The sequence below is a fragment of the Leptonychotes weddellii genome, chromosome 16 (genome assembly GCF_054177405.1).
Source record: "Leptonychotes weddellii isolate Sample4059 chromosome 16, ASM5417740v2, whole genome shotgun sequence".
Lineage (NCBI taxonomy): Eukaryota > Metazoa > Chordata > Mammalia > Carnivora > Phocidae > Leptonychotes > Leptonychotes weddellii.
The window spans coordinates 38,340,918-38,354,888 of record NC_138384.1 but is presented as its reverse complement, the minus strand read 5'-3'; the positions used below and the strand labels follow the sequence as shown (position 1 = coordinate 38,354,888).

Here is a 13,971-nt window from a genome sequence, read left to right as displayed (position 1 = left end):
GAAAATGTACTGTACTAATTTTTCAAATGTATTGAGGCCTAAGCAACTTAATCCAAATTTTTCTTTATCAGGGTGTCACATGACCAAACCTGATGTGATCCTCAAGTTGGAACGAGGAGAAGAGCCATGGACATCATTTACAGGTCATGCCTGCTTAGGTGAGTTTCTGACTCTTCAGGTGGATAAAGTCTAGTGGAGAATAAATTTTAAAATGGTCATGTGGTGGGTGGCACCTTTGAAATATTTTGCCTTTTTAAAGGCTCCTAAATTTTTAAATGATCATCATGCCTGCAAAATTTAAACTTTTAAATATCACTTTCCCAATATAATATTCTTTTCTAGTTTGCTTGATGTTATCAAGGATAGTTGCCACTCAATCAAAATGTACTATAAGCCTTCCTTTAGATCTTTTTTCTTGATTTGTGTCTTTTTGTAGGCTCAGTCCTTTATCTTCTTGCCGTTGTATATATTTCTTTTAGGCATTCTTAAATCTATTTTTAAAGAAGAGAATATTCTTGGTTAATGTTTTTCTTCTCACTGCTTTCCATTTTTTTTCTTTTTCTTTTTATTACCTCAGATTTGTTTTCTGTGCTAAGTCTAATAAGCTCCCCTTCTCACCACAAATCTAGCTGTTGGTTTTAAAACTCACTTGCCTTGGCTAGATTGATAATTCCACAGTTATCATTTTCTTCCAGTAAACTTTTGTGGTTCATTTTATATGGCTGATCATCACACCTGAAGTCAACCCTTGGTGTGAGTAAAACATTACTTATTCTTATCCTGATTCCCTTAGTGATTATTTCCAACTTGTTCTGTTTTCTTCATTACTGGCCATATTGCCTGGAACAATACCTGGCATGTAATAGTCACTGATACATATATTTTTAAATGTATATTGTTTTACTAGACTCTCAGTCTTATTTCTCTGATTTGACCTCAAGGGATCTGCCTTTAAATTATAGTAATCTCATCCATTCTGAGGACTGAAGCTCTTTGTTTTATGTAGATGTCTCTAACACTGACATACTCAGCACATTTCTCCCACCTTCACTGTAGTACTTCAGGAGTTCTGAACTCTGATGTTTCATCTATTTTGTGACATTATGTTGAAATGAAAATCATGAAATTGCCTAGCTTTTAAATTCTTCCTCATTATCTATTTCCAAATTATTTTATTTCTACCATGATACCAGCTTTTTCTGTCTCTATCACCATCTCTTGTGGATCTCTTCACAATTTGTATTATGTTTATCAGCCTGTGAGATATATTTACTTACATCTTCCCATATTTTCATTTTTCACTGATGTCATACAAAATGATGTTACCTTATTTCATGTCTTGACTATAATAATTACATTTTGGCTTTCCTCTAATTTTGTCTTAACTCTTTCAATTTATTGTTCCCTATTATATGAAATTGAAATTCTTGATTCAAGGACTACTAAAATAAGCCTTCATTTGGTCTTTTCAGCTTTATTTTTCTCCCTGTGGAAAACTTGGTAATTTCCACTTGATCTAGTCTCCTCAGTGTTCTCCACACATCTATGATTTGTCAAGATGTATGTACTTTTCATTGTGTTGTGTTCTCCCTTTCATATACTATATATCTTTTAAGTTAAGTCTTGAGATTTTTTTTCTCCATAAATTGTTCCTTAACTACTCCACATTCTTTTTCTGAATTCCCATGCTACCTACTAATTAAAACACAACTCTTGGATATGGTTATGTAATTTGATACCTGATTATACATGGTTTATATTTAAGGATTCTTTCCTTAAGAGGATAAGATCCTCTGTTCGAATCTTTTTTGCTGTAGTGTATAATATGTTAAGGACTCAGTAGTTGCTTCATTAACTGTGGAGCTATACAGAGGAGGTATGTTTTCCTCATTCAGAAAGCTCATACTGGTAATTCCTTTCAGATACCTGCTCAGGCCATCACTGTATAGATTCTGATTGAAATGGTTGAATTCTGCCAAGCACTATCTATCTAGGTAGGATACACAGTGTTAATGTACACTCAGAAGAGTTCAAAGGAGATAACCAATAAAGTATTTTTTTCTATGAAAAAGGATTACTATCAAAATCTGCATTTTTCATGAAATATTTATGACTTGATTAAGCTTGTAAAAAGATTTGTTAAAAAGACTTTCCTAGACCATAACCATTTTCAAGTTATAAAGAAATAGTGCTTAAAGTGGTGGGGGGAAATAAGTGAAGGAATTTTCATATCATTGAATGATAGCATTTTTTTTTTTAATTACCTAAATATGAGCAGAAATAAGACTGGAAGGCAAGCCAACTGATTAAAAGAACATGAGCAAAGCATGTGATTAAGTGAGATATTTATAAGGCAATAAATATGAGGCCTTCTGTTGTTATGTGTGAGATTTGTCAGATACGTGGACAACACTGAAAGCTTGTTTGAGTATAAAAAGTGAATCTAGGTGATTTAAAGTCTTGTTTACAGAGGTTCCTTTTATGTTCGTGTTGAGGGTAATGGACTGAAGGAAAAAAACCTAGGTTTAACATTGTTCTATTGGATGTGGATGATTGCAGAGTAACAGAAGTCAAATATAGCTACAAAATTATAAGAGAAATGAAGGTTAAAGTTAATGATTTAGAATGAGAATGAACAATCTAATCTTGTCCAGCATATGGAAAACTGAGTTAAGAAAAGTTATTTTTTTGGGGAAAGACTTGCAGCAGTCTTTAAACATGAAAAAGTAAGTCTACAAAGAGGAATAGTTATAATTGATGGTCATGAGATTTTTGTTATTGAACCATCCTAGAAGGATAGATAATAGCAATATGAATATGCCAGTAAATGTACCCCCAGTTTTTTAATTCCTGTGGAAGTATTTTCTTAGCTCTTTTCTCACAAGAGAAAATGATTCCCAGCTATATGGGGGATTAGAGCCTAGGCTATAAGATTGTCTTTCGGGGCGCCTGGGTGGCTCAGTCGTTAAGCATCTGCCTTTGGCTCAGGTCATGATCCCAGGATCCTGGGATTGAGCCCCGCATAGGGCTCCCTGCCCCCTCTCTCACCCCCCCTCCTTGTGTTCCCTCTCTCACTGTCTCTTTCTCTGTCAAATAAATAAATAAAATCTTAAAAAAAAAAAAAAAGATTGTCTTTCTAGGGGCGCCTGGGTGGCTCAGTTGGTTGACAGTCCACCTCTTGATTTTGGCTCCAGTCATGATCTCAAGGTCCTGAGATGAAGCCCCACATCAGGCTCTGCACTCACTGGAGAGTCTGCTTCCTCAAGAGTCTGCTTCTCTCCCTCTCCCCCCACTTGCATGTGTACTCTTTCTCTCTAAAATGTATCTTTTTAGAAAAAGTGTCTCTCTAAACACTAGGAAATTGATACTTGGAAAGATTAATTAACCATTGATAGCTACATGGAAAGGGGTGGTGGAACAACTGGAAGTGTTTTGCCTCACAATCTAGGGATGAATGTATAAAAATACAGGCTCTGATCTGTGTTCTCCAAAAGTAATCCTTCCTCTAGTATTTTTCTTGAACAAGCTTTTCTACTAATTTTTCTTGTCCATCCTACTTAAAGTTTATTGTCTTTGAAAGGTTCACTTCATTGCTTCTGAATCCACCTATCCAAGCATCGGTCTCTCACCATTCTTTGTCTTCTCCTCACTGCTTGGTGTATTTGTTTCACTTTCTGTATGAAGTTCTGGTACAAAGTGCAGAAGTTGCTAATGTACATTGCTTAATTTTTTATTTTTTTCCACACTGAGGCAGGGTTTTTATTTAGGTTTTGTGTCTTTTCCCAGGCAGGAAGTAATTTGTCCTGGGTCTTTCTTGATCTCATATGCTAGATACTAATACAACTTCTTTCCATAGCAAATATGTGAAGATTCACAAATTGTTATTAATTATATTCTTTTGTAGAAGAAAATTGGAAAGAGGAAGACTTTTTAGTGAAATTCAAGGAACACCAAGATAAGTTTTCTAGATCAGTTGTATTCATCAACCACAAAAAACTGATTAAGGAAAACAGTAATGCGTATGAAAAGACATTTACTTTAAGCAAAAACCCTATTAATTCAAAAAATCTACCTCCTCAATATGACACTCATGGAAAGATTTTGAAAAATGTTTCAGAATTAATCATCAGTAATCTAAGTCCTGCAAGAAAAAGACTTAGTGAGTATAATGGATATGGGAAATCACTCCTCAGTGGTAAAGTGGAGACAGCTCAACCTGGAGTCAAATCCCATAATCAACGTGGCAGGGCTGTCAGTCATAATGAAGTACTTATGCAGTATCATAAGGTGGAAACTCCAGCACAGTCATTTGGATATAATGACTGTGAGAAAGCCTTCCTTAAAAAGGGAGGCTTAATTACACATAATAGAGCTCACAGAAGGGAAAACCCATCTGAGTATAATAAAAGGAGAAGAGCAACCAATACTGAAAAAAAACATACATGCACTGAATGTGGGAAGTCCTTCTGCAGAAAATCAGTATTGATTCTGCATCAGGGAATTCACACAGAGGAAAAACCCTATCAGTGTCATCAATGTGGAAATTCATTTAGAAGGAAGTCCTATCTCATTGATCATCAGAGAACTCACACAGGAGAGAAACCCTTTGTTTGTAATGAATGTGGAAAGTCCTTCCGCCTAAAGACAGCCCTCACTGATCATCAGAGAACACATACAGGGGAGAAATCATACGAATGTCCACAGTGTAGGAATGCCTTCAGATTGAAGTCACACCTCATTCGTCATCAGAGAACTCATACAGGAGAGAAACCATATGAGTGTAATGACTGTGGGAAGTCCTTCCGCCAGAAGACAACACTCTCTTTACATCAGAGAATTCATACAGGAGAGAAACCCTATATTTGTAAAGAATGTGGGAAGTCCTTTCATCAGAAGGCAAACCTTACTGTACATCAGAGAACTCATACAGGGGAAAAGCCCTATATTTGTAATGAATGTGGAAAATCTTTCTCCCAGAAGACAACCCTTGCTCTTCATGAGAAGACTCATAATGAGGAGAAACCCTATATTTGTAATGAATGTGGGAAGTCCTTCCGCCAGAAAACAACCCTTGTGGCACATCAGAGAACACATACAGGGGAAAAATCCTATGAATGTCCTCACTGTGGGAAGGCCTTTAGGATGAAGTCATACCTCATTGATCATCACAGAACTCACACAGGAGAGAAACCATATGAATGTAATGAATGTGGGAAATCCTTTAGTCAGAAGACAAATCTGAATCTACATCAGAGAATTCATACAGGGGAGAAACCCTATATCTGTAATGAATGTGGGAAGTCCTTTCGCCAGAAAGCAACTCTAACTGTACATCAGAAAATACATACAGGACAGAAATCCTATGAATGCCCTCAGTGTGGGAAAGCCTTTAGCAGGAAGTCATATCTCATTCATCATCAAAGAACTCATACAGGAGAGAAACCATATAAATGTAATGAATGTGGGAAGTGCTTCCGCCAGAAGACAAATCTCATCGTACATCAGAGAACTCACACAGGGGAGAAACCCTATATTTGTAATGAGTGTGGTAAGTCCTTCAGTTATAAGAGAAACCTCATTGTCCATCAGAGAACTCACAAGGGAGAAAACATAGAAATGCAATAAATGATGTGACTTCTTTGTAAACCCTTTCCAAGTTATTGTAAAACTTTAGTTTAAAAAAAAAAGCATGCTAAAACATTTTAATAAGGTAATTTTAATCACAAATGTAATAATAGTTAAAGTACCAACTACATAACTATCTACTGTTTACTAGCATATATAATGGATATGATCATTGTTATTGGACTCTATCAGAAATGAAGCTAATTTTTAAGTTTTCAAGTTCTGTTGACTCAGTTTATTTTTTAAAAAAGTTTTACATAATACATGCAGAGGCAAGATACAAAATGGTCATAAAATCAGTTTTTATAAAAGAAAATATGAAATATATTTCTCCTTATGCTCTGGAATAAAAAAGTTACTTCCCCAAAGATTACCATGTACCTGGTTTATAACGTCATGAAGTAGTCTTTGCATGTCTTTAAACTTTATGTTTTATCATGTGTCATGAATTTTTTTGTGTCTTGTTTCACTCAACATTTTTAAGATTCACACATTATTGCATGTGGCAGCAATGTGTTCATTTTCATTCTCTTTACTCTTCCATTTTAAAATATACCATATTTATCCTCTTGATGGATATTGGTATTTTTTATAATTTTGTGTTATAATAAAAATACTGCTATAAATGCTATAAATATTCATGTGTGTGTGTATTTCTGTTAATCTTATATTAAGATGAATTACTCAGTCCAAGGGTATATGCAAGTTTCTTCAGCTATGGTAGATAACTGCCAGACATCTCAGACCTTTCTGACTATGAGTTGATTCACTTTGGAGAGTAACAGCTCTGATTGTAAGCAATGTGGAGAAAGGTCTTTTAGCAGTCATCCAACTGGAGAATTCTAAAAAAATCCATATAGTGTTATAATTGTAAGAAGACTGTTAGTCATGAGTATATGAATGTAAGAAATTTTAAAAAGACTCTTTAGCTGTGGCTTAAACCTTACACAAAACCAGAGAATTCATATTGGAGGGAGTCCTACAGTTGTCACGATTATAGGGATACTTTTAGCCATAACTTACACCTTATTCAACATCAAAGAATTCATACTAGAGAAAGGGAGACCAAGAAGTAACATAGATGAGTAAAATTTGGGAGAATAAGTCACTGTAGACAGAATTATGAAATAGATATATAAGTAAGCCTTTATACCTTGATTTTTCTCAGGAAATGTGGGTCTCTGAACTTCTCAAATGAAAAATCACTGGAGGGGCACCTGGGTGGCTCAGTTGGTTAAGTGTCTGCCTTGGGCTCAGGTAATAATCCCAGGGTCCCGAGATCGATTCCCGCATTGGGCTCCCTGCTCAGCGGGGAGCCTGCTTCTCCCTCTCCTCCCCACTTGTGGTCTCTGTTGCTCTCTCTCTCTCTCAAGAAAAAAATAAAATCTTTTAAAAAGGAGAAAAATCACTGGAGAGATGGTGATGTTTGAGAATTGGAAATCTGCTAAAACAATAACATCTATAGCATCTTTTCTGTGAAAATAGTAAATTCAGCAGCACCTTGAACAGTGTTACTGAAAGCCCCTGATTATTTATAACATATATTTACTGTATACACTGTTACTCTGTATAATAAAATGCAGTGGAAATTTAAATAAGCTTCCCCTGCCCCCCAATTGAGGCCGTCTGTCTTACAGAAAGGGACAGCAATTGCCAGTGGATAATAAATGGAAACATGCTTGTCCAGGGCTTGCAGATAACTTGAGAGAAAAAAAAAGTGGGTGATAAGGAAATTCCGACATGATAAGAATTCAGACTTGAGAGGGTCATAGAAAATATAATGCCTTGTCTGGCCAGACAGAACATTGTGGAATTTAGCCTTTACAAATAATTATTTATGCTTACTGGGATTTGGAGTCTTTTGAGGTTTGGGGTTTGTTTTGTTTTTTGAGTGTGGGCAGTTTGAACATACTAGAATAAAATAAATAGGTAAGTTATAGGGTCTGTATTCATAAATATGAGAATCTAGTAATTGTTTCATTTGAATAAATCTATATTTGTATATGAATAAATACTATTATATGCTAACAACTGGCAATTAACAAAAGAATTATACTCACAACTGAGGATGTAAGCCTATCCTTTTTCCTGGGTATGTAGGAACTGTTAAGTGAACAGAACAACTGAATCTGTTCTAGCCTCAACCAACCAAAGATGTTGGGAATGTGTGAGTCACTTTTTCTTGGATATTCTACTCTCATTTGTTTCTTCTCTCCTATGCATTTCTGTGGCTGTCATAAAAATAAATTATCTAGCATTCCTACATGTGCTATCCTGCCTCCTGGTTTACTAATTATGTCCTGAAATAGCCATGTTTTGTTTTCAGTAGAGCATTGTATGCATATACTTATTTTATTGCTATACATAGTACATAAAATTCATGTTTTATAGGTCTTGTGTATGAGGTACTAGAAAATCTGGTGTACTAACGGACAGTGTTTTAAATGGCTAAACTTAAAAATACAATTATGAACTCACAGATGACTAGGCTGTTTTCTTACCTACTAGAACTTCCAGTATAGGAGGTTATATAAACAAGTCAAAAGTATTTGTATAGTCATCATTGGGAACCTCTACATATTTATGCTCTTAACTGTTTCCCAAGATCTCCTGCAATTTCTACTCTCCTATCATAGTTACTATACCCACCAAAATATATATCACTTATAGGAGGGGATGGAATGGAGTATTATTAGAAGAGACACATTGCTACTGTATTCATTATAATGAAAACATTAAAAACAGGTAGGCCAGTCCCAGACTCCTTTGGTACCCTAGGACAAACAGCAAATATCCTAAACCTATATTTCACATTTTACATTTCCCTTACTCCCAATCCTATAGTAAGCCCTCCTCATGCAAATCTGTGGGATGTAATATATCTCAGTTGGCTAAAGAGGGAAGGGGCAAAAAAGGTATTATGCAAATGTTTGTCCACAAAATGTTACCCACTTGAAGTGTCCCTGCAAAAATTCAAAGTGGCAGAAGCGAAGTTTTCTGTATGATTTTTCTGTTTTTAAATGTATAATTTTTAACTTTTCCATTTAAAATCAAGTCCATTCAATTTAATTTTGTAAGTGTGCTACTTTATAAATATACTGCAATTTTCTTGTTTTAACCACCAAATTTGTGATGATTTTTATGGTAGCTCCAGGACATTAATACAGATTTTGGTACCAGGAAATGGGGCTCTGCTAAAACAAACACCTAAAAATGTGGAAGTACATTTTGGCAATGGGTAGAGGCTGGAAGAATTTTAAGCCACATGATAGAAAAGCCTAGATTGCCTTAAACAGACTGTTAGGCTTAGGGATGGTAAGGTGTAGGCTCAGGAGGAAAAGAGCAAGATTGAGAAAGCTATTTTCTTAGAGGATACATATATCCTCATGAGGAGAATGTTACTACAAATATTAACATTTAATAGTGTTTCTGGTGAGAGCTCAAAAGAAAATGAGAAAACTATTACTGGAAACTGGTGGAAAGATGATTCGTATTACATAGCAGAAAACTTGGCTGAATTGTGTTTTATAGTTGTGTGAAAAGCAAACTTGTAAGTGATGAATTTGAATACTTGGCTGAGGAAATTTCCAAGGAAAATGTTGAAGGTGGGACCTGGTGTATTCTTGCTGCTTATAGTAAAATGTGAAAGAAAAGAGAAATTGAGGAAGTAACTATTATGCAAAAAGGAACCACAGTCTGGTTATTTGGGGGAATTAGCCTATCCAAACTGCAAAGGATGCTGAAATTAGGAGATTCACTGGAGAAAGCTTGCTCTGGAGAGAGGGTGTGCCTGGACAACTTTAGCTGAAGAGATTAGTATGTGACTGATGGATCCAATCAACCATCTCAATAGAAATGAATAGAGATGGTTGCCCAACAGTGATGGCTTTTTTTTTTTTTTTTTTTGAGTGTGGGCAGTTTGTCCTGCCTCCTGACTAATTGTGTGGATCCCTGTGACAAACAGAGAAGACCCACAACCCGTAAGGTCTTTGCAAATTTTGTATCAGCAGAAACACTGCTAGCTTGGACTGACAAGAACAGAGACAGGATGAAATAACAAGGCTGTCAGGTTTCCAAAATTCTACAGGCAGGAAAAGGGCTGATCAAGATACTCAACTATAAACATGCGTTACCCTTCAAGAAAAGAGGAAGAATGACCATGAGCCATGGGCCTTGAGGGCAGAGACCCAACCTGGAAGGTAGAGTCTCAGGGCACAGGGGATTACTGTCAGGCCTTGAAAACTAATGGAATTTACTCCACTGGGTTTTCAACTTTCTTGGGACCAGTGACTTTTTGTGTGTTTATTGACCATCCATATAGTTTATATCTTTTGTCTGTTTTTTCTTTTTTGGGGGGGGGGTTATGTGGGGGTTTTTGCTGTTGGATATTGAGAGTTCTTTATATATATTAGATATTAGTACTTAGCAAGATATGTGATTTGCAAGGATTTTCCTCTAGTGGGTAGGTTGTCTTTTTATCCTCTTAGCAAAGTCTTTTGCAGAGCAAAAGATTTTAACTTTGATGAGATCTAATTTATCAGATTTCTCTTTTATGAATCATGCTTTTGGTATCAACTCTAAGATCTCTTTACCTAGCTCTAAATCCCCCCAATTTTTTCTTTCTTTTTTCCTGCAAGTTTTATAGTTTTATGTTACACATTTAAGTCTACAATCCATTTTGAGTTAATTTGTGTTATATGATTGTATCATATATATGACTGAGATATTATTGAGTTATAATGTATAAGACTTAGGTAGAGGATTTTTTGTTTGTTTTTGTTTGCCTGTAGTATCCAATTGCTCCAGCACCATTTGTTGAAAAAGCTGTCTTTCCTCCATTGAATTTGTTTTATACCTCAGAAATCAGTTGGGCATGTTTATGTGAATCTAGTTCTGATTCTTTGTTTTGTTCCATTGATCCAAGGGCCAGTTTCTACTAATACCACACTGCCTTTATTATTGTATCTATACGATAAATCTTGATATTGGGTTGAGTGATTCCTCCCACTTTGTTATTCTTTATCAAAAGGACTTTACACATTCCAGCTCATATGTCTTTCCATATAAATTTTAGAATGATCTTTAAAAAAATAATAATCTGGGGGGCGCCTGGGTGGCTCAGTCGTTAAGTGTCTGCCTTCGGCTCAGGTCATGATCCCAGTGTCCTGGGATCGAGTCCCACATCAGGCTCCCTGCTCGGCAGGAAGCCTGCTTCTCCCTCTCCCGCTCCCCCTGCTTGTGTTCCCTCTCTCGCTGTGTCTCTCTCTGTCAGATTAATAAACAAAATCTTTAAAAAATAATAATAATAATAATCTGGTTTATATTTACCAACATAGAAAAAGTAATGGCCTCACAAATATATCCACATCTTAATCCCTGGAACTTGTGAATTTCCAGGTTATATAGCAAGGGATTGCAAGATGGAATCAAGGTTGCTAACCACCTGTCTTTAAATAAATTATTCTGGATTATTCACACGGGCATGATGTAATCACAAAGGTCTTTTTAAAGATGGAAGAGACAGAAGAGGAAGTCAGAATGATGCCTTTTGAGAAGGACTCTACCTGTTGTTGCCTGTTTGGAAGATGGAGACCAAGAGGGCCATGCGCCAAAGAATGCAGGCAGGCAGCCTCTAGAAGCTGGAAATGACAAGAAGATGAAGAAGAAAGAGGAGGAGGAGAATAGAGGAGAAGATAGAAGAAGGTCCCACCTGAGCCTCCAAAAGGCCATAAAGGAATGCAGCCTGCCCACAACTTGCTTTTAGCCCAGTGAGACCCATGTCGGACTTCTAACATATAAAACTGTAAAATAATAAATCTGTGTTTTAAGCCATTTGTTACAGTAGCAATAGTACATTTACAAAAATTCTTGCTGGATTTGGATAGGAATTACATTTAAACCTCTATATCAATTTGGAATAAATTGACATCTTTACGGTGCTTGGCCTTCCAATCCATGAACACACTGTGTCTATATATTTTGTTTTATTTCTTTCATCATTGTTGTGTAGTTTTCAACATAAGAGTCCTACATATGTTTTGTTTTACACTACTATGTATTTTTGAGTGATTATAAATAGTATGTATTTTTTAATTTCAGTGTCCACATGTCCATTGATAATATATAGAAATACAACTGATTTTTGTATGTTTGTCTTCTACTTTGTGACTTTTCTGAACTCAGTTGTTGGTTCTAGAAATTTAATGACTCATTGAATTTTTCTACATAATCATGTTATCTGTAAGTAGGACAGTTTTATTTCCTATCTATAGGCCTTTTATTGCCTTTCTTTCCCCTACTGCATACACAAGAATTTAAGGATTATGTCAAGAATAGTGAGAGGATAAATTCTTGCTTCTTGATCTTCAAGGTAGGATTTACTATTACACCCTTAAGTATAATATTAGCTGTAATTTTTTTGTAGATACTTTATCAATTTGAAGACGTTTCCCTCTATTCCTGTTTTTCTGAGTTTTTATCATGAATCAGAGTTGAATTTGGTCAAATGTTTGTTCTATATCAGTTGATATGATTGTGTTGATTTTTTGTTCCTTCTTTAGTTTGTTGAAATGGTAGATTACCTTGATTGATTTTCAAATATTGAACCAGCATTGAATCCCTGGAGTAAACCCTACTTGGTCACGTAAAATTCTTTTTATATAATATTGAATTCTCCTTGTTAATGCTTTTTAAGGATTTTTTGTGTCTATATTCATAATGTATAGTAGACTGTGTATTTTTTTCTTTTATACCGTGTCTCCAGCATCAAGGTAATACTAGTATTCTGTTTTCTGGAAGAGACTGTGTTCTTTAAATATTTGGCAAAATTCTCAAATGAAATTATCTGACCCTGGAGGTTTCTTTTTGGGGAATATGTTACAGATTATAGGTTAAATTTCCTTAATAGTTTTTTGGCCATTCACATTACTTTATATTGGGTGTGTTGTGGTAGTTTTGTGATTCAAGTAAGTTGTTCATCTAAGTTGTCAAATTTATGCGTAGAATTGTTTGTAGTATTCCCTTATCCTTTTGATGTCTGCAAAGTAGTGATATCTGCTATTTCCTATGGGTATTGGTAATCTGTGTCTTTTGGGTTTTTGGTGGTGGTGGTGGTGGTGGTGGTGGTCTTTCTAGAAGTTTGTCGATTTTATTGATCTTCCCAAAGAAGCAGCTCTTAATTTCAGTGATTTTTCCTATCTTTTTTTTTAAGTTTTAAGTTTCACTGATTTCTGTTCTTACTTTGATTTGTTCTTTCTTCTGTTCGTTTTCCATTATTTTCTTTTCTAGGTCTTGTTTTGGGAAGTTAGATTAATAATTTGAGAATTTTCCTCTTTCCTAATATATGCACTTAGTGCTATAAATTTCCCTTTCATCCCTGCTTTATCTGCCTCCTACAAATTTTGATACATTGTTTTTTAAATTTTCTTTTCTTTTTCTTTTTTTTTATTTGACAGAGAGAGAGCACAAGCAGGCAGAGCAGCAGGCAGAGGGAGAGTGAGAAGCAGGCTCTCTGCCGAGCAGGGAGCCTCATGTGGGGCTCGATCCCAGGACCCTGGGATCATGACCTGAGCCGAAGGCAGACGCTTAACCAACTGAGCCACCCAGGCGCCCCTGTTTTTTAAATTTTCATTCAGTTTTATTTTCATTCATTTCAATGTCTTTTTTCTATGAATAATTTTTAATTTTTATTTACTTAGAAAAATTAAATAACCAAAGCAGTATTTTAAAATTGCATATGGTTCACTTATTTATCAATAGAGAGTATTCTTTCTGATGAAAATGCCATTTTCACTAACATCTCATTTTTAAAATTCAGGTAAGTCTCTTTGGTTATCATTCACTAAAATACATTTTGGTTTTTACCATATACCAATTTATATATGTAGTATTTATTTCCAAAATTAGGTTCCCAAACCATAATCAGCTCAACATGTTTTTGAGACTTCCTCTTTGACCCATGGATTATTTAGAAGTGTGGTTTTTTTGTTTGTTTGTTTGTTTGGTTGGGTTTTTTTTTAAAGATTTTTATTTATTTATTTGACAGAGAGAGAGAGACACACAGCGAGAGAGGGAACACAAGCAGAGAGAATGGGAGAGGGAGAAGCAGGCTTCCCGCTGAGCAGGGAGCCCGATGAGGGGCCGATCCCAGGACCGTGGGATCACGACCTGAGCCGAAGGCAGATGCTTAACAACTGAGCCACCCAGGTGCCCTAGAAGTGTGTTTTTAAGACAGCCACTCCTGGTTTTCTTTGATTAATGTTTGCATGATATATCCTTTTCTATTCTATTACTTTCAACTTGCCTATATCTTTATATCTGAAGTGCGTTTCTTGGCAACAGCATATT

At 35.6% G+C, this 13,971-nt stretch overlaps 1 protein-coding gene across 20 annotated transcripts in view; it reads left to right on the top strand.

Moving 5' to 3' along the window:
• ZNF567 (zinc finger protein 567) overlaps positions 1–6,260 on the top strand; it is a 107,727-nt gene extending 101,467 nt beyond the window's left edge. For all 20 annotated transcript variants that reach the window (XM_081807453.1, XM_081807465.1, XM_081807464.1 and 17 more), the window contains 2 exons: positions 72–158; positions 3,905–6,260. In XM_081807453.1, the coding sequence (XP_081663579.1) occupies positions 72–158; positions 3,905–5,625 (1,808 nt within the window). In that variant the 3' untranslated portion in view covers positions 5,626–6,260. The remainder of the gene's footprint in view (positions 1–71; positions 159–3,904) is intronic.
• The last annotated feature ends 7,711 nt before the right edge of the window (positions 6,261–13,971 follow it).